At 39.8% G+C, this 26,030-nt stretch overlaps 1 protein-coding gene across 4 annotated transcripts; it reads left to right on the top strand.

The window, feature by feature from the left end:
- Position 1: 1 nt before the first annotated feature.
- Positions 2-25,707, top strand: LOC146646801 (uncharacterized). 4 transcript variants are annotated; one of them, XM_085391084.1, is made up of 5 exons: positions 2-276; positions 20,246-20,878; positions 21,814-22,144; positions 22,243-22,418; positions 22,986-25,707. In XM_085391084.1, exons 2-5 carry the CDS (start codon positions 20,277-20,279, stop codon positions 23,206-23,208), a joined length of 1,332 nt encoding a protein of 443 aa, XP_085247210.1. In that variant the 5' UTR covers positions 2-276; positions 20,246-20,276; the 3' UTR covers positions 23,209-25,707. The 4 variants fall into 4 exon arrangements, with proteins under 4 accessions (XP_085247210.1, XP_085247208.1, XP_085247209.1 ...); XM_085391082.1 differs by having other exon boundaries at positions 9-257; XM_085391083.1 differs by lacking the exon at positions 2-276 and adding an exon at positions 5,336-5,464.
- The last annotated feature ends 323 nt before the right edge of the window (positions 25,708-26,030 follow it).

Below are 26,030 nucleotides of genomic sequence, written 5' to 3'. Positions count from 1 at the left end.
AGTGCACAACGCAAAACAAAAAAAAAGCCCAGTTCTCCCCAACGTTTTGTGCGATTTTGCGAACTCGTTTTTCCCACTGACTCGTTTTTTCCCCCCTTGATGATTTCCGGTAATAATTCTGACGTATGACTTGGTCACGCCCGGATAGAGCAGGAGAGAAGAAGACTCCGAGTGCACTTGCAGACCTACGGATTCAAAGCTCTTTCTCGACTGGTGGGCACAACCGGGGGGACATACTGACTACAGTTCAGCCTCGAGTGAGTTACCTGCTGAATGGTGAATAGTGGCTTTAAGTTGATGTTTAAGTTAATACAAATATTCTAATTCGACCGCTCAGAGTATTTATCTTCTACTCCGATTTCGATGTAACTTAAATAGCGTTTTCTTGTGTCCTAAAGTTTATAGCATACACCGATTAGTGACTTCATTGCATTTGCACTATAATTTCCCTAAGACATTATATTAGACACTATAGCATTCTTTTTATTTATTTTTTCATGGGACATTATGTAGCTCACTTATGAATTACAAGAAACATATCATGGCAGTAACAGGAAGTCTGCATTCACTGTATGACACATGCAGGGTTTTTTTTTTTTGTTAGCTTGTACTGTAGAGATGTTGCCTCCAAACTTAAACAGGATATTGAGTAGAGTCAGGGTTGAAGTGAGATTTAGCATGTGTGGGAACTCTGTGATCAGTTGTACTGGCTCAGCTTGGCGAAAAGAACTCAGAGTTTCTACTTAAGTAACGAAAGTCGGTACTTTTGCCACCCTTTCGTATAACCACTTTATAAATCCTGTTGACTATAGCCTATGTACTGATAGAGGCAACGATATTAGACATTTAAAAAATAATAATTTAAAAAACAGAATGCAAACACGCAGAAACTGTGATATTTTTTTTTTTAAACAAAACTTGAACTGTGCATAGGAAATCATCTAGTTGAAGAAACTGTTTTTGTTATTCTTATAAACATTTGGTGGTTTTTTTTTTATGGGTTTTTTTGCATTTGCACCACTAAGTGTAAATCTAATATATGTTTATGATTGATTTTTAATTTCAAAGCACTAGTCTAGGGTCCTTACCTACCTTACACACAAAACCATTAGGTAATTCCTCCGTAATCTGCAGGTTTGAGCAGATCGTTTTTGATGGCATGGCTCAAGCAGAAAGAAAACAATGTATACATGCTTTATTTTTCTAATGTCAAATCAAATCACTTTTATTGTCACATCACATGTGCAGGTACATTGGTACAGCACATGTGAGTGAAATTCTTGTGTGCGAGCTTCACAAGCAACAGAGTTGTGCAAGATACAATAATGTAAACAAGCAAAATACAAGAATGGCTACATCTGAAACTAATAAATATATGTACAATATATAATAATGTACTATTGTATACTGAAAATATAAAATAGTATATTAGTATATGATATTGTAAGTTTAAAACTCCACAATAACACAACAAAGGTTCAGTATAACTGGCCTTCCTGGAAACTCACCAGGTTGTAAAAGAAAATAAAGAGACTCTGTGTCATGGGGTGTTTTTTCTTTTTTCCATGCCATTACCAGCAGTATGTAATCCAAAGATTTCTCATATGCACACTTTCATAATGTTGCTTGCTCTGCAAAACTATGAAACCTGCTCAGCAATGCAGACTGGAAGGAAAAGATAAAGAAATGAGGAGTGGCTCACAGTACAGTACTGAAAAGATGGCACTTTTGGCATCTGTTATTTAGGGTGTATATTTCTTTCACAATCTGGAGGCCTATATGACAGTAAGAAATTTAATTTTCTCATTGCCTTCAATAGTACATATTTGCTTTTTTTAAAAATACACATTTTAGTAGATTTGTTAATGATATTATCTTCTTTGAAAACAAAGGAAGGTTTCCCTTTAGTTTTTTGTTCATAAAGCAATTTAAAAAAGAAAAAGAAAGTGTGAACATTAAAAAAAGATTTATTTGCTTTTCACCTTTTAGGCTCCGTACATGCTTCCCTTCTTGATTGGCAGCAGTTATAGAAGAGAATACTTGCAGTTACAGTAATACCTTGGTTTACGAGTATGATTCGTTCCTTAATGCTGCTTGCAAACCATAAATACTCATATGTCAAAGCAAATGTTCAAAAAAGAAATATTGGAAACTTGGATGGATGGTTCCAAGCTCCAAAAATATTCATGTAAAAATCACTTTTAAACATATTTTCTATATAAATCATTGACCCAAATACATATTTCTGCAATAAATGCATAATGATTAACACAAAATGCATATAATAAAAATAAAAACGCACTTTACCTTTGAGAAAAGTCACTGCTGACCTGAGGGAAATGAGATGATGAGGTCAATGTAAAGAATACGCTTAACAAATGCTAGCTTTTCATGAGCTCATGCGGCATGACACTCAGGTTGGCTCAGCTGTTACTGGAAAACATACGTATACAGCCATAAGTTTGCTCGTATTAAGATTATGGCTCATAAACCAAGTAAAATTTTATTCAAGTTTTTTGCTCGTCTTGCAGATTACTCGTATGTCAAGTTACTCTGAATCCGAGGTTACACTGTAATGTGTAACTGGGCTCTTAAACCATATAGTGCTCCAAATTTAAGGAATAAAGTATGTCAGTAAGAATTAAGCCATTTTTATTCTCAATGCCTGCCCCTGTCAGATGGTGGTGTGTGCTAAAAATGATGCTGCAATTTGTGGTGTGTGCTGTCATTTTGATAGTGATTTTTGCAACCTGGAGCATTGTGCAATGGTTGCCCCAGTTGGGTTGATGACATGAGTATGATTGTATCACTTATTACCATTTTAATCATATTCTAGTACAGAAGCCCTGAGCTATATAGATATACAGAGGGAGATATTGCAGCAATCTTTTTTTTTTTTTTTAAGTGACTTTCTGGAATAACTTTGCAACAAAAAAAACCACTTGCCAAAGTCTTATCTTCTGGTTTTGACTTCTTCTCTTCCTATATCAGTGCTGCCGTAGTGGTATTGTCTGAGTGGCAACACCTAACGCTCAGTAGACTACTGCAGTGGCTTCCTGCACCTTAACAGTGGGCATAATCAGAAATGACTGTGTAATGATGTTGCCAGAGCATGCAAAGCAACCAATGTGGAGGTTATAGCAACTCTTTCTGTGTATCATTGTCCAGGGCTTGGTGAGCGATATCTTTAATGGGAACTCTGCCCTTGTTGAGTTTATGTATTAGATCTGTGGATGTCCTGCTATGGCTGTTCAAATTTTCTGCCATGATAAAGGTTTATATATTATATATATATATATATGTATATATATATATATATATATGGATGGAGGGATGGATGGATAATCCTAATATATATATATATATATATATATATATTAGGATTATCCATCCATCCATTCACTTCCGCTTATCCTTTTCAGGGTCGCGGGGGGCGCTGGAGCCTATCCCAGCTGTCATAGGGCAAGAGGTGGGGTACACCCTGGATAGGTCGCCAGTCTGTCGCAGGGCCAACACACAGGGACAGACAACCATTCGCACTCACATTCACTCGCACATTCACACCTAGTGGCAATTTGGATTATCCAATTAACCTATCACCACAAGTTGCATGTCTTTGGACAGTAGGAGGAAGCCAGAGTACCCACGCAAACATGGGGAGAACATGCAAACTCCACACAGAAAGACCCCAGCCTGATGGTGGAATTGAACTCAGGACCTTCTTGCTGTGCGGCAACAGTGCTAACCACCGTGCTGCCCTATTAGGATTATATATAACTTTATACCTGTGCTAATCATGGCAAAGTATCTGAAGGCTGATGGCTTCTTGATCCGCTCAGATTCTAGTTACTGGTTCTCACAGCGGTAAGGTAAAACATTAAGCTGCCATGACCATCCCACTTAAGATCCAACTCCACAGGGCTGAGGGAGAGGAAACATTGTTGCAATGGCAGATGAGTTTACATCAACTGAGTTGGCCATTTTTGCACCCATCCCAGACGGGTCTTAATTGCAGCTAGACCCCAATGGTCAGTCAGGCCAAGCTACGCTACAACTCATTATCAAGTGCTGCATAAATTTTGAGTCTGACTTGTCTGTAATCTGTGGGCTTGACCAGGATTTCTGTTGCTGAGCTTAGCAGGCTGGAATCCTCCCAAAAGTGGTGCATTGACAGAGTTAGTGATCATCTTTGTTGTAATAGGGACCTTAAATGACTACTTTCTTGGGATAAAGGAGGATTTATGTTGACAAAGTGATCAGTTCTGCTGCCTGACAAAATTAAAGAAAGAGCTTTGCAAAACAAAATTTGGATGGGATGAAGTAATACTAGAAAGCAGGTTGAAACAGTGGAAATGTTAGCTGAATGATTTACAGATGGACCATCTTTAAATGTGGCTGTGATAAAGTGTTATCATCCCTTATGATAAAAGAACAACCAATTCTAGCAAGTCGGTAATTTTATCTCTGTAGGGACCTCTACTGGTGGAAAACTGGGTAATCAACCAGTAGAATTAATTCTAATGACAGCTGTTAGGTAACTTTCATTATCACTACAACTATAGCTGTCAGTTCACATATATTATCCTCAACATAGCTCTGCAATTTTGAATGCTTTTAAACCATCACCAAGATTTTGGTGTTATGTTACAATGTGTTGCATGAAGCTTGATAACACAAGTAGAAGTTTTATTCCCCATGTTGGCGTTTAAGTTGCTAGTGCTGGGTTGAACTCTCGGTCACCCTCAGAGTTGCTTTCATTCTCATGGTAGACTCAACAGGGAAACATTTCTCAGTGAATCCGGTGCATGTGATATTATGACTGGACATGATAGTAATTAAGTAAAACTTTATTTGTATAGTACAATTTAAGATATAAAATCAGTGCTTCACAACAGCCAACAGTTAATTTAAAAAATAATTAAAAAAACCCCAAGAGAAATTAATAGAAAGCAGATTTAAAGCATGACAGAGTTGCTGCTGCAGTTGTGTGGAACCTGGTGTGGTTTTCTGTTGCTGTTAGCTCATCTGTTTCAAGGTGTGATGTGTTGTGTGTTCACGTTGAAATGGGAAACTTTCAAAAATACAGATTTACAAATAATGTTGCTACAGTAAAAGCTTTAATTTTTTAACTCTTTCCTTCACCTGAATTGTTTCCATTAGGAATTTAAGGTGAACTTGTTCAACAAATACAGATACAGTCACACAAGCAGATATTAAAATAACATAATTTGACTGAACTGATAAGAAAATGAGCTGTAGGTAGCGCAAAATCCTGATATGAGGAAAGGAACAGAAAGGACCTACAGCCCACAAAAAAAAAAAAAAAAAAAAAAAAAAAAAAAAAATGCGGAAGGGGGAGTGACGGTTGTATAGAAGCACAGGGCTGACTCTGGGCGCAGGTCCAAGAATTAGGAAATGGGGAAAGTCACACTGCCAAAGAGGAAATACAAGGAGAACAAACAAGGTAAGGAATGATTTTGAGAACAGGCAACGACAAAAGTCGAGTAAAAAAAAACAAAAAACATGCGGATAGTATTTGAGGAGCAAGATTTAAGAAGCTCATAAACATTTACAGTATTACTACTATTTCATTTAGATTGCTACTTTCTTTAGATATTTATGTTCACTTTTTTGTTTTTAATCGGGTTCTTTTTCTTTCTAATAAAGGCGTATAGGGCAAACCGTTTTATTCGATTTTTCCCGAATGATTTCCGCTAGTATTCTGACGTATGACAATGACTTGGTCACGCCCAGACAGCAAAATCAAGTAGAAAAAGAGCAGCAGAGGAGAAGGCTCCGAGTGCACTTGCAGACACACGGATTCAAACTCTATTTCTCAACTGGTGGGGACAAACGGGGAACATACTGGCCACACTTCAGCCTCGAGTGAGTTACCTGCGGAATGGTAGTGGCTTTAAGCTGATGTTTGAATTAATACAAATATTCTAATTCGACCACTAATAGTGTTTATCGTCTATTCGAGGAGACTAAATAGCGCTTCTTGTGTCCTAGCGTTTGTACCATACACACATTAGTGACTTCGTTGTATTTTATGGCGTTATTTTTGTGCCACTATGCTGAGCTCACATAAAGAAATTTTGAGCGCACGTAAAAAAAAAAAAGTTTGCAGGTGCAAGTGTTGTATTTTGAGAAAAGCTGAATCTGAGGGAACAAAATTCATTGTTGCGTGCAAAAAATGTATTTCCGTGTTTGATATTATCCATACACACAGACAATAGTGATGGGATTTCCGGATCTTTTTAGAGAACCGGCTCTTTCGGGTCGACTCACTAAAAAGAGCTGGCTCTTTTGGCTCCGAACCGGCTCTTCAGGTTGTTTTGTTGCCTTAATTAATTTATTATTAACAATAATATAAAATTATGCACAAAAGAAACTACTAATGTAAAAAAAAAGTGGTTTTATTTATATATAAATATATGTGGTGGCCCCTAGAGACAAAATATGTACAAACTCCAAAAAGCACGGACAAACTCCAAAACACATTTCTAGCTTTAACTGAACTTCCAAAACAGAGCTACCTAGATCACTTAAATTACACAATTAAAAGCATATGTGTATTGTTTGTGTATTTATACACAAGCACTCATATATATTCAAATAATTTAAACAAATGTTCATTTGCCTGTTATTACCACACACCAAATCCGGTCATTGGTACTTGCTGGCTTGTGTAGTCACTAGGTTACAAAAGCTCAACACTGTGCCTAGCATTCTGGAACACTTCTGTTGTGTTTTGTACGTGTTTTGAGTTTTTATGTGCTTCTCAGTTTTTACGTGTTTTGGAGGTTGTACGTGCTTCAGAGTTCGTACGTGATTTGAAGTTTGTATGTGCTTCGTCTGTAGGGGCCACCGTAAATATACTTTTGTTTATTCACTCCACATAAAATGTAATAAATAAATCATATACCGTATTTTCACGACCATAAGACACACTGTACTAAAAGGCGTAGTCTCAGTTATGTGTGCCATCACTGTATTTAACACACACATAAAAGGCGCACTGGATTATAGGGCGCATACAAGTACCGTATGCGTATTTAAAAATAAAGCGGGAGCAAACCTGAGTTCGGTACCTTACTCACATTTCTATTACCGGTAATCGTCATCATCAACAACACACAAGCATACAAGTGTGCGTATTTAAAAATAAAGCAGGAGCAAAACAAAGTTTGGTACTCACATTTTTATCATCAATCAAACCCATCGAAGTCCTCATCCTCTGTGTCTGAATTGAACAGCTGCGCTAAATCTCCATCAAACATGCCAAGTTCACTTTCTTCACTGTCAGAGTCACTTTCCGTGCCGTGCGGCTCCTCGGAAATGATGCCGGCTTTTGCGAAAGCTCGAACAACAGTGCCAGCAGACATGTTAGCCCAAGCATCTACAATCCATTGCCAAATTGTGGCGTAACTCGCCCGGCGCTGCCTTCCACTCTTAGTGAAACTGTGGTCTCCATCGGTCATCCATCGCTCCCAGGCCGCTCGCAGCCTTACTTTGAACGGGCGGTTCACACCGATGTCCAGCGGTTGGAGTTCCTTTGTCAGGCCTCCCGGAATGACAGCAAGCTCACAGTTTATTTGTTTCACTAGTTTTTTCACATCGGCTGTGAGATGGGCACGCATAGAGTCACCGATTAAGAGCGATGGTGATGCGTGGAAAAAACCACCTGGTCTCCTTACATACACCTCCCTCAGCCACTCTTTCATCATTTCCTCATCCATCCAGCCCTTTTCATTTGCCTTAATGATGATTCCTGCTGGAAACTTCTCTTTAGGCAAAGTCTTTCGCTTAAAAATCACCAGTTTCTGTCCATTAGCATGGCAGCCAAGCACAACAGTAAAAGAAGACTTTTCATACCCCGTTGTGCGTATCGCTACCGTGCTGGTCCCCTTCTTCTCCACAGTGTGACTCACCGGGATGTCAAAAGTGAGCGGGACCTCGTCCATGTTTGTGATGTGGCTGGGCTGGATGTTTTTGTCGCCGATGTGTTTGCTGCAGTTGGAGCGGAAGATGGCCAGCTTTTCCTTATAATCCGCTGGAAGTTGCTGCGCTACCGTAGTCCTGGTCCGGATGGAAAAATGGCACCGTTTCATGAAACGAAAGCACCAAGACGGACCTCCTTGGAAATGTTCAATGTTCATCTCTTCAGCTAGTGAAACTGCTTTTAGCCGAATGGTGACCGTCGAAACGCTTCTCCCGCTCGTTCTTTGCTCGATGATCCACCGCTCGAGTCTTTCCTCCAACTCGGGCCACCTCGCCTTATGTCCGCGGAAACTCAGCTGCGTTTTCTTGACCTGCCGGAGCTTGTTTTCTAGCTTCCTCCATTTGCAAACCATCGATTCGTTAATCTTAAATTCTCTCGCCGCTGCTCGATTTCCATGTTCCTCCGCATAGCTGATGGCCTTCAGTTTAAACTGTGCTTCATAAGCGTGTCTCTTTGCCATTTTCAGGGTTGTTAAAACAACGATGTTCCACATAATGCACATACCTGTCCTTTTATACAGGTATGTGCGATTGTCCCGGTATATACGATCAACGCCCACACTTCACCCTTTAGCGTTCTCATGGTGTTCTCTACTACATCCTCCTTACAACACACAGGGCGCACTGCGCTATAGGGCGCGCCGTACTTTTTGAAGAAAATCTAAGACTTTTAAGTGCGCATTATGGTCGTGAAAATACGGTAATACAAAAACCAACTATTCACATTTCAACTTTTAACTGTTTCAATTTTCAGCTTTTTCCTTTTACAAATTTAAAGTGAAAAAACACAAAACACTGCAAACCACAACACAATTAAATATAAATTAAAATATGAAAACAAAACGAAGATTCATATTCTCTGTCATATTGACCTGCATGAATAAACTTTCTGAATCCTTTATCATCCGCAACTGAAAATAGTTGTGGATGATTACTATGCCTTTCTAATGACGTGAACGGTTCGCGTCGTTCACGTCAAAGATCCGGCTCTAAGAGCCATTTCGTTCGCGACCGACACATCACTAACACACAATAGCAGCCCCTCTCACTCAGTTTTTGCATTTGCGCTCGCTCGCAATGTGTTGCTCGTGCTCTCAACATTTCTGCCCATACACGCTCAACTCTTTCTGTACACCGTTATATTGGTGCCACAAAACCAGCCAATCACAGACTTGGATGCAAAAAAATCTGATTGGCTGTTCTGGTCTCCAATCAGCTTGAAATGACGAAATGCAATATCCCAGAATCCATCCATCCATCCATCTTCATCCGCTTTATCCGGGGCCGGGTCGCGGGGGCAGCAGCCTAAGCAAATCCCAGAATCCATTTTGTCCAAAACTCAAACGAGGCAGTTGCGGAGGAACACAGAGGGGCGGAGTTTGAAATATTACTCTTTCTGGGTCACAAATAAAACTTTTAAGATATTTTCATGCAAGAATGGTGCTGTGTAAACTTCAAATACCTGCTCGATTTATCAAGGCATGACATATTTGCATAACTGCTGTATCACCTTCATGTTTCCAAACCATATCATGAGCAGCAGCTTTTACAGCTGTGGCTCCAGCAAACAGAAACTAGATACTAGAAATTAATTTTAAATAAATTCTAACAACAGCAGTCAAGAACTTCAATATTTGCATAGTATTTTTACTGACATGTAGAGCACATATGTTTTGGGCAAAAACATTTTTGAATATTAAAATACGAACATTTTTAACATACAATTGGCAAATTAGCCAATTCCAATGCAAAACCAATGCCTGTTAAAAAAAAGAAGATAATCTTCTCACAAACTGGTGTTTGATTTTGAAACAGGAAAAAAGTGGGGAAACAAATGAAAAGACTAACATTTGAATAAAACCTGAAAGCAAGTAAATACTTTATATGCTGCCTTATGGTAAACTTTGGTAATATTGATGTATACAGAACAACACTGGCTGATGATGAAATACAGTCAGCTGGCATGGTGACACTGCCAGTATTAACCTGCAGGGCTGGACTGGGACAAAAAAATTGGGCATTTTCACTACAGACCGGCCCACCAGGTATTAAAGCCATAAAGTCTTTGAATGAAAACAAACGCTGTTGTGACAGTGATGTACACTGTCTTTTTGGTATATGTATGATTTCTATACATTTTCCGTCAGATAATAACATTGTTCACAAGATTCAGATAATTATTTAATAAAAGCTAAATATTTGAATTGAGAATAAAAAAGAAAAGTATTTCTTTGTGCCCCCCTCTCCCTGTTAATGCCCTACCTGGTTCCCTGGAAACACTTTGCTAGACCCGCCCCTGCACAGTTACCAGCTGTCAGCTACTTAGAAAAGGATCCTGGTGTTATTTGTCTCTCAGAAACAGTTCATAACTTCCCTTCAACTCATTCATGTCACCTAAAAGGTAAACCTGTTTCTATATCAGTGGTTAGAAATACCATTATTACTTTAGGATTGGTTTAACACAAAGTCAGGGCTGACCCGGGACCATGGCTGTGAGTCACAGTGCGCAGCCAGTGGCGTGTCCAGCGGGGTGGCCTGGGGGGGCACAGGCCACCCCCCTAACCAGACTGGCCACCCCAGGTGCCACCCCGAAGCTAAAACAATAAAATTGTAAGGACATCTCCTGGTTTCATCTTCACGTTTCCCTCTCACCACATATCCAAACCGACATCATGACCAGCAGCTTTACAACTGTGGCTCCAGCAAACATCAGCTGATAGTAGAAATTAATATTAAATAAATTCTAACAACAGCTGATCAAGCTTAAACGTGCTGCTGTTGTTTAGCGCGACATCCGCTGGTTTCCTCTTTCTGGCGCAAAGTGGGCGATAAACAAACAAGAGAGACGATCAGCTGATCATTGATCAGTTTCATGATTGAAGTAGCAATAGAAGAGGGAGGGGAGATAAGAGAAGAGGCAGCTTCTTTTTCCATCCTAGCTGAAGTGCGGGACAAACTGCGTCTCTTCTCAGCTCAAGACGAAACGCGTAATATTTTCTCTGAATGAGGGACCATTCCATTTTTTAAGGAGCTGTTGGCAACTCTACTAACTAACCTTATGAATAAAATAAAGTTCACTATCAGTAACATCATAGCAACCGAACAGCTGTATAGAAACTCGTCATACTAGCTCACGCAGTATGAGGTATTGTAACTGACTGTAAAAAGTCAGCACAACGAAAATAAACTGCGCCTAAACTTGGTTTATATCTGACCCAGATAGACTGCAGGGCATAACTTCTTAGCTGAAGTTCAGTTCACCTGACACTTGGACCAGCGGCCGCCTCGGGTCTCTCCTCCTGCCTCACCTTCCCTCATCCACCTGTTGCCTCTGTGGAAGCTCCGCCATAGCCACCACCAAACAACTGAGTTATTTTTACACATCGGCCAGCATCTGGCCAATCCACCACCTCTCATTGTTCATGCCGTTACAAAAAAAAAATAGGGTCAAAATTCATACTTGTAACTTGCAGGGTTTTGTTTTGGCTAAGTCCACACACAAATCTTTTTTACACATACAAATCTTCTTTACACACACACACAAATCTTTTTTACACACACAAATCTTTTTTACACATACAAATCTTTTATACACACATACAAATCTTTTATACACACACACAAATTCTTTTTACACACACAAATCTTTTTTACACATACAAATCTTTTTTACACACAGCACCATTCTCGCATGAAAATATCTTAAAAGTTTATTTTGTGACCCAGAAAGAGTAATATTTCAAACTCCGCCACTCTGTGTTCCTCCACCACTGCCTCTTTGAGTTTTGGACTTTGAGTTTTTGGAGTTTGAGTTTTGGATTCTGGGATATTGCATATCGTCATTTCGAGCTGATTGGAGACCAGAACAGCCAATCAGATTTTTTGACATCCAAGTCTATGATTGGCTGGTTTTGTGGCACAAATATAACGGTGTACAGAAAGAGTTGAGCGCGCACAGGCAGAAATGTTAAGAATGCGAGCAACACATTGCGAGCGAACGCAAATGCAAAAACTGAGTGAGAGGGGCTGCTATTGTGTGTGTGTATGGATAATAGCAAACACTGAAATACATTTTTTGCACGCAGCAATTAATTTTGTTCAATCAAATTCAGCTTTTGTTCGCTCAAAATAAATTTCTCCTCAAAATACAACACTTGCACCTGCAAACTTTTTTTTTACCTGCGCTCAATTTTTTTTTTACGTCCACTCAGAATAGTGGCACAAAAATAATGCCATACTCTCCCTCCCTTGTCTTTCCTGCTTGGCTTCTCATGTCTTTTGGTTTTGTTTTTTTTTTATGATTTTATGGCTGGCCGACATGATAGACAATGGCAGGGCTGTGAGTACTCAGACTGATTTTGAGATCAGTTCTTCAGCAACAACAGTTCAACAACAATGGATTAAATACAGTTCTGTGTGAAGTTGAAGCAATTGCAATTGATCAACCCATAACAAAGCTGCCTGATGATCCAAAAGACCTAGAGTCATTTACTCCAAATCACATCCTCCTGATACGTGAATACCTGCCTTTGTTACACAAGAGACAAAAAGACAACCAAAAGAGGAAAAATCTAAAACCAGGGTATATAGTTATTTTAATGGGTTCTTCTGTCCCCCGAGATTCTTGGCCCCTTAGACGTGTTCGTGAAACCATTCATGATAAAAATGGACTTTAAAGACAAAGACCAACATTCTTGAAATCCCTGTAACTAAACTTTGTCTTTTACATTAGACTGTAGTTTAAAAGTGTATTTAAGTGCTTTTATTTTATTTTATTTTTTGTGTGTGTGTCTAAAATGGAAGTACTTTATTTTTAATTTGGCTCCTTATTTGCTTTATAATTAGAATTGTCATGTCTGACAGCCATTGCACTTAGGGCCTGGTGTGTAGGAGCCATTTTTGTGTTTTGCTTATTACCTTATGTGTGCCTCTAGGTGTCACTTTTTTGTATTTGTAAATGATTGTATGGAAGGTAGAACATTTAATTAGGGTCAGGTGTTGCTGGTTGGAAGGACCAAACAGTTTGTGACTGCGGTGATTTATGTTGGATGATGTTGGATCTTACGATCAACTGTGAAATATCAAATGCAATCAACGGTGATTGCTTAGACTGCTTAAACTGACAAGGTAAATACAGCTGGAGTTATTGACTGGACTTTCTTGTCAAGTTCACCAGTCATACACCTCAGTGGCTTCAAGCGTAGGCTTAGCCTGTACACCTGTTATATGGTTGTATTTGTATTTGACTCTCACATTAAGGGGTTTTGGGGTGAAAAAGTTAATGTTCATCCTCAATCTTCGTTCTGCAAATTTGTTTGTATTATCTTAACCATAGCTCTGTAGCTAGCCATTCTATGCCAGCTAGCCCAACTTCATAAACCATACAAACACTGGTGCTGTTTAATTTAGTGTTTTTAGAAATCCGTCAGTCAGAAGGATGATCTGATATCGTAGTGTTGGTGTTGTTCCCAGATCATCATGAAAATGTTGTTCCAGGTTATTCTTTTGCGCGCCAAGCCATTCGTGCATTTATGAAATTCCAATGTTGCAAGGACAATATCAGTTCTGCTTACCATTTATTAAAGGGTCAGGGTCAGGGTCCGTTGATCGGCGGACAGAGGCGGTTTCTCGCAGCTTAAGTACAGTTTTTTGTTTTACGGCAGTTTTTCCCAAAGTCGCAAAAGTATGACGTCACAACATTGATTGGTCACTTGCAATGTTGATCCTGGAACAACATTTAGTATGATGATCTGGGAACAACACCAACACGACGATATCAGATCGTGCCAGTCGGATCATGGCATTTCATCTTTAGATGGAAACTGGCAAACTAACTTCCTGCTAACTTCAAACTCTCTTTCATGCATGCCTGGATGTTAATGTTACTGTAACAGCTGGGAGGCAGCCACACTGATCATTTTATTGAAGATGAAATCATTTGGGCCACTTTTAACTCAGTGATACCACAGTGTTTGTTTTGGCTATGGAAATCAAAGAAGAGTGGACCCAGGAATGGATAATGATGTTGTTTTTATGCTTGCTGTGCAACCTGTGTCATGGGTGTCGCTCGCTGATTTTGATATCACATCATGAGGCATTCGTCACAATATTTGCGGCCGATTGTGTAGCTCTCGATTTCTCGTAACGTGGCGGGTTGTGTCACAGCTGGGTTGAAGACACAAATGTTTGAGTGTGTTCGTTTTTAATGATATTCCAGTACAGAAACTCGGATACAGTTATACAGAGGACAATGTTGCAGCTGTTTAAAAATTGGAGACTTAGTTTTTCCAAAGTGTTTTTAACAATTTGCTTCTGGTTTTGATTTCTTCTCTTCCTACATCAGTACATTTGTGCCCAGCACCTATCATTCAGAAGAATACTGCAGCAGGTTACCACACCTTAATAGTGGCATTAATATAAGTGACTGCATGCTGATGTTGTGGCAGTAAGCAGAGTGATCAATGCGGAGGGTATGCTGGTGCCCATAAGAGGCAAATTTAAATTTTTTTTAAAATATAATACATCACAAGCCCACGTGGGGGTTTTGAAACAAATTTAACACTGCCAGCTTTGCACAGATCCACAGATGTAAGCTACATTCATGTCTGTGTTTTTCCTCCATATTCCCGTGGGCAGCTCATCACCTCTCTACCAGAAAATGTACACTACCAGTCAAAAGTTTGGACAAACCTTCTCATTAATGGATTTTCTTTATTTTTACTATTTTCGACATGAAAAGTATAAAGCAAGATTTATGGAATTATGCAGCATAGGAAAAATTTCATCCATCCATTCGCTTATCCTTTTCAGGGTCGCGGGGGGCACTGGAGCCTATCCCAGCTGTCATAGGGCGAAAGGCGGGGTACACTCTGGACAGGTCGCCAGTCTGTCGCAGGGCTAACACATAGGGACAGACAACCATTCACACTCACACCTAGTGGCAATTTGGATTATCCAATTAACCTATCCCCACAAGCTGCATGTCTTTGGACGGTGGGAGGAAGCCGGAGTACCCAGAGAGAACCCACGCAAACATGGGGAGAACATGCAAACTCCACACAGAAAGACCCCGGCCTGATGATGGAATTGAACTCAGGACCTTCTTGCTGTGCGGCAACAGTGCTAACCACCGTGCCACCGTGCTGCCCATAGGAAAAATTGATAACTTTAAATATCTCTTATACAGTCCCGTTCAAAAGATTAAAACGTCTTGAAAAATGGCCATCCCCAAAGGTTCTCAACTGGATTTAGATCAGGGGAACACGCGGGATGGTTCAGAAGAGTGATGTTATTCTCCTGGAAGTAGTCCCTTGTTCTGCGGGCATTGTGTACTGTAGCGTTGTCCTGTTGAAAAACCCAGTTGTTACCACAAAGACGAGGGCCCTCAGTAATAACGGATCCTCTCGTCAACATCTGGACATAGCCAGCGGCCGTTTGACGCCCCTGCAACTCCCGAAGCTCCATTAGGAAGTTGCCTTGCAACTCTGCATTTCTGTCCATTTGATTTCCAACTACACACAAGAACAGTTAATGTGATTAAATGAACAGATGAGACAGTTGTTGATGACAAACAATAGTATAAAATGATTAGGAGAGGCTAAATCAGTGCACTAATATACTCAGTTTAGGTGTGCTTGATCCCCCGTCTGAGCTGTCTTAATGGTCATCATCTCATATGTTCTCCAAAGGTTGTTGGTTTTCCATTATTCCCATCAGCAATTCATCCAACTGCTCCGTGTCTTTATTTGCAGGTCTTCCACCAGTCTTAAACCTCTCTTTTCTGGCTTCTGCAACAGTCTTTTTTTACTTCTTTTTAATATATATTTTTAAGATAAGATAACGCTTTATTGTCATTGCACAGTCATACCTAGTACAATAGTACAAACGAAATTGGAAATTGTCCCACGTCAGCACTATGCACACCTGAACACAACACAGTAACTTAAAGTGGGTTTTTTTTCTAATGCTAAATCACCACTAAAGTCACCTCAAGGCACTCGAGTTTTGGACAAAATTTGACTTTTCTGCCAAACATTTCTAAACAGCCACCTTTGCATTGAGACGATTTTTGTTGAGGCTTCACTGAACAGTAGATCGATCAACTGGAGGATTAGATGCATCTCAGCTCCTGTGCCAGGTCTTTGCTGGATTCTTTTGTTTGTTTGTTTGTTTGTTTGTTTTTCAATAGATACTGTTCATCTGCTGTAGATAGTTGTTTTTTTTTTTGTTTTTTTTTTTTTTAGGCCTGCCACTTCTTCTTTTGCCCTCCATTTGTCCAGTTTCCTCATATTGTTAAGGATACACTGCACAGCATGCTGAGATATGACAAGGTTTTGGTTAATATTTCTTCAGGAATGACCTTGTTGGTGTAGATTCAGCTGAATCAGGCTGCATGTAACAAGGTGCTTAAACATAAAATTTATGATTGGTTGTTTGCTAAGTTGTCTGTGTAGACACAACACTGGCTCATTCTTGATTTAAATGCCTTTTCACGTTTAAATGATTGACAGGTCAGTGTTAAGGGATTTAACAAACAATCCAAGAAAATATCCCACTGAAAATGTTTAGGGTTTCCTTTTTGAAAGCCTGGTGAATTATTGCTCATGAACAAAACAAAAAATAAGAAAAAGAAAATACAAGACAGGAAAGTTTAAAGAAATGAGGAGTGGCTCACAGTACTGCATACGGATGCCAAAAGATCTTTTGGCATCCGTGGGTTTGGGTATATATTTGTTTTAATATATGGAATACCCATATGACAGTAAGAGGCAAGGCAAGGCAAGGCAAGTTAATTTGTATAGCACAATTCAACAACAAGGTGATTCAAAGTGCTTTACAGAGACATTAGAAACAAGAACAAATAAAAAGCATGATTTAAAATTGATTAAAACAAGCAAATAAACTAACTAACTAATTAACAAACAAACAAACAAACAAACAACAGTATATAAAATCAAAACAGATAAAATCAGAACAGTAGATAAAATCAGTAGTTAATGTAAGTTTTGAAATTTAAGCTTAAAGTGTGGATTTGGTGCTTTATTCAAATGCAGCTGAGAACAGGTGAGTCTTCAACCTGGATTTAAATAAACTGAGTGTTTCAGCTGATCTGAGGCTTTCTGGGAGTTTGTTCCAGATATAAGGAGCATAAAAGCTGAATGCAGCTTCTCCGTGTCTGGTTCTGACTCTGGGAACTGATAAAAGACCGGATCCAGATGACCTGAGGGATCTGGATGGTTCATACTGGGTCAGGAGGTCATTGATGTATTTTGGTCCTAAACCATTCAGAGCTTTATAGGCCAGCATCAGAACTTTAAAGTCTATCCTCTGACGGACAGGCAGCCAGTGTAAGGACCTCAGAGCTGGACTGATGTGGTCCACTTTTTTGGTCTTAGTGAGGACTCGAGCAGCAGAGTTCTGAATGAGCTGTAGTTGTCTGACTGATTTTTTAGGTAGACCTGTAAAGATGCTGTTACAGTAATCAAGCCTACTAAAGATGAATGCATGGACTAGTTTTTCCAGGTCCTGTTTAGACATCAGATCTTTTATCCTTGATATATTCTTGAGGTGATAGTAAGCTGACTTTGTTATTGTCTTAATGTGTTTCTCTAAGTTTAGGTCTGCATCCATCACTACACCCAAATTTCTCGCCTGGTTTGTGGTTTTTAGATGTATAGATTGAAGTTCTCTGGTGACCTGTAATCGTTTTTCTTTGGCGCCAAAGACTATTACCTCAGTTTTGTTTTTGTTTAGTTGGAGAAAATTGTGGCACAACCAGTCATTGATTTCCTCAATGCATTTACCAAGAGCCTGTACAGGGCCTCGGTCTCCTGGTGACATTGTGATATATATTTGTGTGTCATCTGCATAGCTGTGATAGTTTATTTTGTTGTTGTTTATAATCTGTGCCAGTGGGAGCATGTAGATGTTAAACAGAAGGGGTCCCAAGATGGAACCTTGGGGAACTCCACATGTGATACTTGTCTGCTCAGATGTGAAGTTACCTATTGATACAAAGTATTTCCTGTTTTCTACGTATGTTTTGAACCAGTTTAGTACAGTTCCTGAAAGACCTGTCCAGTTCTCCAGTCGTTTGAGTAATATGTTGTGGTCAACTGTATCAAATGCTGCACTGAGATCCAGTAAAACTAAGACTGACATTTTTCCACTGTCTGTATTCAGACATATGTCATTGAACACTTTGGTCAGAGCGGTTTCAGTGCTGTGGTTCTGTCTAAAACCTGACTGGAAGGCATCGTAGCAATTACTCTGTTTTAAGAAGTAACTGAGCTGTTGAGAAACTGCTTTTTCAATGATCTTACTTAAAAACGGGAGATTTGAGATCGGCCTGTAGTTGTTCATTTGTGTCTTGTCAAGATTGTCCTTTTTCAGTATAGGTTTGATTACAGCAGTTTTTAGTGATTCTGGAAACACACCTGATAATAAAGAAAAGTTGACGATCTGTAACAGGTCTGACTCTAAAGTCTTTGAGACCTTTTTGAAAAAACTTGTTGGCAGGACATCTAAACAGCAGGAGGAGGAGTTCAGTTGACCTAAGATGTCCTCCAGGTCTTTGCTGTTAATAGGGTGAAACTGTTTCATGGTGTTTAAACAGTTTTTTGGTGGACACAGTACATATCCTGGATCTGCTGTTGATGTACCAATTGCTTGTCTAATTTTTTGGGTTTTTTCAGTGAAGAATTTGGCAAAGTCATTGCAGGCCATGGTCGAATGAAGTTCAGCTGCCACTGACACAGGAGGGTTTGTTAGCCTGTCAACTGTAGAAAATAAGACCCGAGAATTATGGCTGTTTTTAGTGATGATGTCAGAGAAGTAGGACCTCCTTGCATTCCTCAGTTGTAAATTATAATTGTGAAGTTTCTCTTTATAAATGTCATAATGAACCTGGAGGTTTGTTTTTCTCCATCTGCGCTCAGCTTTCCTACACTCTCTTTTTTCATTTTTCACCAGTGTGGAGTTTCTCCATGGAGACTTTTTCCTTCCAGAGATAACCTTCACCTTAATGGGAGCAATAGTGTCCATTACATTTAACATGTTAGCATTGAAGCTATTGACGAGCTCATTGACTGACCCTCTGGACAGGTCAGGTGTTAAAGAGATACAATTTCTCATTACCTTCAATAGTATAAGTTTGCTTTTTTTCTAAAATATGGAAGTCTTATAAAGCTTGTGTGATTTACTAGTGATGATATCCTCTTTGCAACAAAGGAAGGTTCTCCTTCAGTTTCCATTAGGAAGAAAGCAATTAAACAAAACAAGCAGATGCGAATTTTACAAAAGATTTTATTTGCTCTTCACCTTTCAGGCTACACAGAGGAGGCTTCTTTTCTTGGTAGCAGCTGTTCAAGGGGAAACTTGCAGTTATTGCATAACAATGTTCTTTAACCATTTAGTATTCCAGATTTAGCATTGGAGATTATGTATCGGAATTTCAGGAGCAGGACCACATCTCCAAACACGCTCCTTCCAGCTGTCATCTAAATAGGTTCCCCCAGTTCTGCAAGCCGATCATTCTCGTTTTCGTGCCCCACCCTCCCTCCTTCTTCACTTCTATATAGTACCTGGGAGCCATCACCAGTCCCCTTTGAGGCCTTCCACAAACTGCAGCTCAATTCATGTCAAAGCATTCACTTTTACCTACTAAAACGCTGTCAAACTTAAAGTGAGGATGTTGGCCCAGCTAGTGAAATAAAGTATGTCAATAAGAATTAGGTTTCCTCTTTGTGTGTGGCATTGTCCATGGTGTAGTGAGTGATATCTATAATGGGAACTCTTAAGTGTATCTATTACATCTGTGGATGTCCAGCTATGACTATCCAAAATTTCCATAGATAGTGTCCTTCATTAATATCTACCAAGGCAGATTAAGGCTAGATCTCACCCCAGTTATCCTATCTCTTAATTGTCTTTATCAGCTTATCACAGTAGTCCCTGAAGGACAGCACACTCTTTTCTATACTTCAAAGGGTCCAAGCAAAAGCCACTGGCCAGAGAACATCATTAGGTCTAACCTTTGTAATAAATTGATATTTTTAATTGTTGTTCCTTGTTTGTGTAATCTGAGACTACGCAGCAAGAAGACACTGGGTTGAAGTAATGTGAACATTTGGTAGTTCTAGATTATTTTTTTTCTTTTAAGATTTTAAGATTTAAAGGTTTTTCATCAGAGTTCAAATTTTGCTAGTTTTGAAACTAACCACAATTCTGTGTTCTGGTACAGGTTGGGAACTGGTTTCATCTCCACTGCCTGGATGGAGCTGTTAAAGCATTTTAAAAAGAAGTTGGTTCTCATCTTCATCACTGCACTCTTCCTCTTTTTGGTCTTCACTGTGAAAACGCCCAGCACATACAACTCAATCCCAAAATCATCTGGGCCGCCAAGTGCTTGCTCCATGAGGATATCCGAGCAGACCATCACGCCGCTTAACAATACCAAGCACTTACTGGTGTCAGCCTACATGGACCAAAGAGTGAAGGATTTTGATATACGCATCATTGGCATATTTAGGAGAGACTCCATTCAACCCCTTCACTGCTTTTTCTGCTGTACTGGTTATTTGAGTAAAACCACTCCAGCAACAATTTTACAGCATCCAGATAACTTTGGTTTTCCCTTTGTCACTACGGATGTCATGTGTCAGATTCCTCAGAATTGCAATGCGACACATGTCACTCTCTTGACTACACCAGACAAAGAGAGTCCATCTACTGATCAATGGCTCCCAATAAGAAACAAAGACACAGTTGGACAGAAGGAAGAAAACATGCAGTTTGACTTCACAGTCTGCATCTCTAACCTCTTTGGTGACTACAACAATGTGCTTCAGTTTGCACAGACTCTGGAGATGTACAAGTGAGTACTGCAACACCACCACAAGCTACAAAGTCAAAAATGTGCAACAGCAGCTGGTCCTGACACAGAATGAAACCTAACAAGCTCTGCAAAGGCTCCTCTTCAATGCAGTGTCTGGATTGTATCACATTGCACAGTTGTGTCTGTTACTCCTGTTGCTTCTGGAGTAACAGACACAACTGTTGGATAGTGTCTTGCCCCTCAGAAGTCTATCACTTGGCACTAAATATTTATGGGAGCACGGTTTAAAATTCTGCAGGAGCTGTACGTCTTTTCAGACACTGTAGGAAAATGGATTTTTAGCCCTGTAAACTGTGGATTTCCAGCTGTTCAGAACCAGTTAGGAATAGACAGTGTCCCTCCTACTTGAGAAACACCACAGTCTACTCTTAATGATTATAATATTATTTTTTGTCTGTGTATTTTATCAGTCACATAGCTGCAAGCTATTGTGACAGGTACAGGCTAATACAGTATAAATAGTATAACACAGTATAAATATTATACTAAGGATAGAAAAATGACCAACTGTTTGCTATATAAACCACAATTGTTTTTAGTAATCTGTTTTGTTTGCTGACAACGATGAACTAATTTGCCTTATTTTTGGGGCGATCGTGGCTCAAGAGTTGGGAGTTCGCCTTGTAATCGGAAGGTTGCCGGTTCAAGCCCCGGCTTGGACAGTCTCGGTTGTTGTGTCCTTGGGCAAGACACTTCACCCGTTGCCTACTGGTGGTGGTCAGAGGGCCCGGTGGCGCCAGTGTCCGGCAGCCTCGCCTCTGTCAGTGCGCCCCAGGGTGGCTGTGGCTACAATGTAGCTGCCATCACCAGTGTGTGAATGGGTGGATGACTGGATATGTAAAGCGCTTTGGGGTCCTTAGGGACTAGTAAAGCGCTATATAAATACAGGCCATTTACCATTTATTTTGTCCCAGGTTGCTGGGTGTGAACAGAGTGGTGATCTATAACACCAGCTGTGGTCTAGAGCTCAATCGCCTGTTGCAGAGTTACAGCGACGAGGGCTTTGTGGAAATGGTTCCTTGGCCCATTGACAAGCATCTGAATCCATCTCGTGGCTGGCTTCACTCAGAGCATGGAGGGGATTTGCATTACTTTGGCCAGCTGACCACACTTAATGAGTGCATTTACAGATCAATGGAGCGTTCTCGCTATGTCCTGTTGAATGACATTGATGAGATTATAATGCCATACCAGCACGATGACCTGATGTCTTTGATGAACACGCTCCGAAATCAGCATCCAAATGTAGGCTGTTCTTGTAATAAATTTGAAAATACATTTCATCAAAAATTCAGTATCCCATACAATAAGTTGTATTTGACTTGTTTTTATCTAATTTGAAGGCAGGGGTGTTCCTTATTGAGAATCATATTTTCCCAAAGAAACACTTTGAGCCAAGCGGACGGTTTCACCTGCCTCAGTGGAACGGGGTGCCAGGAATTAATATTCTGGAGCACATCTACAGGGAGGACCCCGCCAGAAACATATACCATCCACACAAGATCATAGTTCGGCCAAGGTAAGCTGAATTTGTCAGACGGAAGATTTACTCTATTTAGGATACAGTTCTTCGGTTTACTTAATTATACATTTGACTGCAAGTTAAAAAAAAAATAAGTACCTTAGTTATTGAACTTGATAAACCATGATATGAGATATGAGAAACATCAAAACTGGTTGGAATGACAGTCCCAGGTACAAAACACATTTAACAAAAGTTCTTATTTTGTTCCTATCTAATTTGAACTTTCAGATTTGAAATATGTCATATTGCTCATACAGAACTAACACAAAATGTAAACATGAACCCAGGAAACAGAAACCTTGAGGGAAGGCTCCCTACGGGTTTCCTAAAGGTCACAGTTTAGAGAATGTCCGAACAACCTGAGGGTTATTTTTGCCAATTTTTCAGAGATCATCCCTTAAGGTATTGCCAGAAAACCCAGGGAACATTCACTAAGGGTCCCCCAAGACTGATTTGTGAAACTTTCAAAGAACCTTCAGGGCACTCCTAAAGAGCAGGATCTTCAGTAATCGGTGTACCCTTAACTCCTAGCAGTTAACTGTCTTGTGTTTTGTGTCACAGAATGGTGGAGTGGACTTCAGTCCATGAAGTGATCAAGAATTTTGGAGAACGCTACAAGGTTCCACTAGATGTTTGTCGGATCATTCATGTCCGTGTGGCTCTACAGGGATCATTAACCCTGGAGCAACTTAATGTGGATAAACGACTGTGGGACTTTCAGGAAAAACTCATTCCCAACGTGGACAAGGTGTTGAAGAGGGTGGGGATGTTGAACTTGACATAGAACTAATGGATAAGATGTACAGGCACTACAATGGTCACTTGTTAAACACAGTGAATCAGATCATGAATGTGCATCTTTGAATCAGGGGCATTTGTGAATTCATTGTGTCATTGTTTTCTGAATAGTTTGCTTATTTTGCACCAAGTGCCAGTAAAATCCCTACACTTACCTGAATATGGCTTAATTGCCTACCTTGAATAACTACAAGCGTTTTGAAGAACACATTGGTTCCAATGCTGTGTGATATGAGTGTGACCATTTAAATAGTCCTTAATATAAAACTGTTGACTTGAAGAACTGCAAATATTTTAACTGTCCTGCCTATGCCACCTGAAGAGAGTAGAAACATTTACTAAATCCACAATATAACGTCCCATAGAATTTGCCCAGTTGTCAGGTTGGAAGAATCAGAGATGGGGAAAGCATTTTTATCTGGGGTGGCTGTAGCTCAGGAGGTAGAGCAGGTCACCTATTAATTGTAAGGTTGGTGGTTTGATCCCTATCGAGTCACCACAATATGCCAAGTATTCTTTGGCAAGACAATAACACCAAGTGTCTCTGTAATGTGTTAGATAGAAAGAGCTTAGGGAATAAAGTTTAAATACTATTTTGAGAGTAAAGTCAACATGTAAATACAAGGTCTTGAAAGACGAGGCCCTTCCTCCTAAGGTCTAAGGATAATGTTGGTAATATAAAATTCTTATATATTTTATCATTTGTTGTGACCTTGACCCAGTTTTCCCCAAAATGAAAGGCTCATGCTGTTATTGGTATGAACCATCACAGTTTGAAAATGATATCTTAGACCCGTACTCGCATTCCAGCCTTTACATTCATTACATAATTTACATTCAATAACTAGAGACGGTTGTGTGAGAAAAGTAAATAAGCATTTTGTGAAATACTCAGAACAGCCAGATTGGCACCAACAACCATGACACGTTCACTAAAAACACTTTTGTTCACCATACTGTTTTGACTTCAGGGAGTTGTCTTGACCATGGTCGTGTCCAAATTCATGGGCTGCATCCTCCTGAGGCCGCATTTGTAGACAGCGACGCGCCGAAGGCTGTCCAAATTCGTAGACTCCTCCGAATGTAGCCGACAAATGCGTCCTCCTTTTCCCCGAATTTGAAGGATGGGTTGGGTGTGTCCTTCGTGGCCTACCATATCCCAGAATTCATAGCGCGGCCCAGCCAAACTCCAGTTTCCAACAATGGCGGCCGCTACTAAGTTTTAAAATTACTCATACTAATCTTTCTGGGTCACAAAATAACCTTTTAACATATTTTCAGGCGAGAAAGTAGTTGTGTAAACATCAAATATCTGCTCGGTTTATCAAGATATCGCATATTTGCAAAAGTGCTTCGACGTTTTCGGAGGCGTCTGCTACCCACCAGCTCGATAGCTAGCCGGGAGCTCGAGGGTTACTGATGCGGCCGAGAACGGCACAACTCCCGGCACATCATTTTCAGATCACCGCGGACTTTCGCTGCTCGGGTTAAACGTAATATATAAGTCACTTAGACAACCTAAAAATGTTATTGTTGGGCTTTTTTCAGTGTTTTGTTTGTTCGTGAGTAAATCGGTTTGGCTGAGATTAAAGTTATTAGATTAGATTAGATAAAATAAAACTTTATTAATCCCCCTCCTCCTTGGTTTTTACACAGCTGACTAAACGTCAAACAGAAAACTGATTAAACATAAGTATGAGCCAGTCGAGAATTTACGCCAGTGTCCTGTTATATTTTAGATAGCAAGGAGCAGACGGCTGAGTTTATTAAACTCCACCGAGACAGCGGCGACGCTAATCTGAAGGCTAGACCGTCCAATTTCACGGCCGTTTACTTCCGGCCTACCCGACCTTCTGAGGACCCGGCCCACGTAGACCGCAAAGGCCGGGTCCTCAGGAGGATGCAGCCCATGAATTTGGACACGACCCATGTCCATGTGCCTAAATGCAATGAGTTGCTGCTATTGCGTATTTTTAAAAATGATTTATATATCTATTTTTTTTTAATCAAACAAACTGTGATCATTCATTTTGCTGTAACCAGCAAAATAAAATCTTTGTTTTTCTTTTTTCTCTTTGTTTTTGTGAGCAAATCAGGTGCATTGTAAAAGGTTAATTTTCTAGCATAAGGGAAGAATGGATGAATTGATAAATGAATGAATGGTTGGATGAATGAATGTATTCCTCTGGTTGTACAAGTCTCCTCTGTAACTACTGCAAATGATTATTTGAGGTTTGGAGGTATTTAAGCTAAATGATTACTTTTGTTTTCCACCAGTAATATTTAATGTTTAAGTGTGTATAACAAAGACAAAAGATAATTGCGATTCATTCTTTTCGAAAGCCATCGGTGTGGCATAGCATGCCATTTTCTTTGTATTCAGAGGACAGTTTTAAAAATGTATGTGGAGGTTTGGTTTTTGAGGGGTTTAACAGCTTTTTTTAACAGTTTTGGGTGGATGACATTAAAAAAAAAAAATAATTTACCTGTATTCACATTTCATGTCTTTTTATATTTCTATTCACCAACATTTAAAAAAGATATTCTAGTATTAGCTCCAGGCCTTGAGAGCCGGTGTCCTGCAGGTTTTAGATGTGTCCTTGATCCAACACAGCTGATTCAAATGGCTAAATGACCTCCTCAACATGTCTTGTAGTTCTCCAGGGGCCTGGTAACGAACTGATCATGTGATTCAGGTGTGTTGACCCAGGGTGAGATCTAAAACCTGCAGGACACCGGCCCTTGAGGCCTGGAGTTCCCCACCCCTGATCTGATAGGTTCAATGTTTTTGAGAAAGTAAGGAGATTA

The sequence above is a fragment of the Rhamphochromis longiceps genome, linkage group LG19, assembly GCF_057381845.1.
Source record: "Rhamphochromis longiceps isolate RC_006_pf linkage group LG19, R_longiceps_female_GT1.1, whole genome shotgun sequence".
Classification (NCBI taxonomy): Eukaryota; Metazoa; Chordata; class Actinopteri; order Cichliformes; family Cichlidae; genus Rhamphochromis; species Rhamphochromis longiceps.
This window is presented reverse-complemented; position numbering and strand designations above follow the sequence as displayed.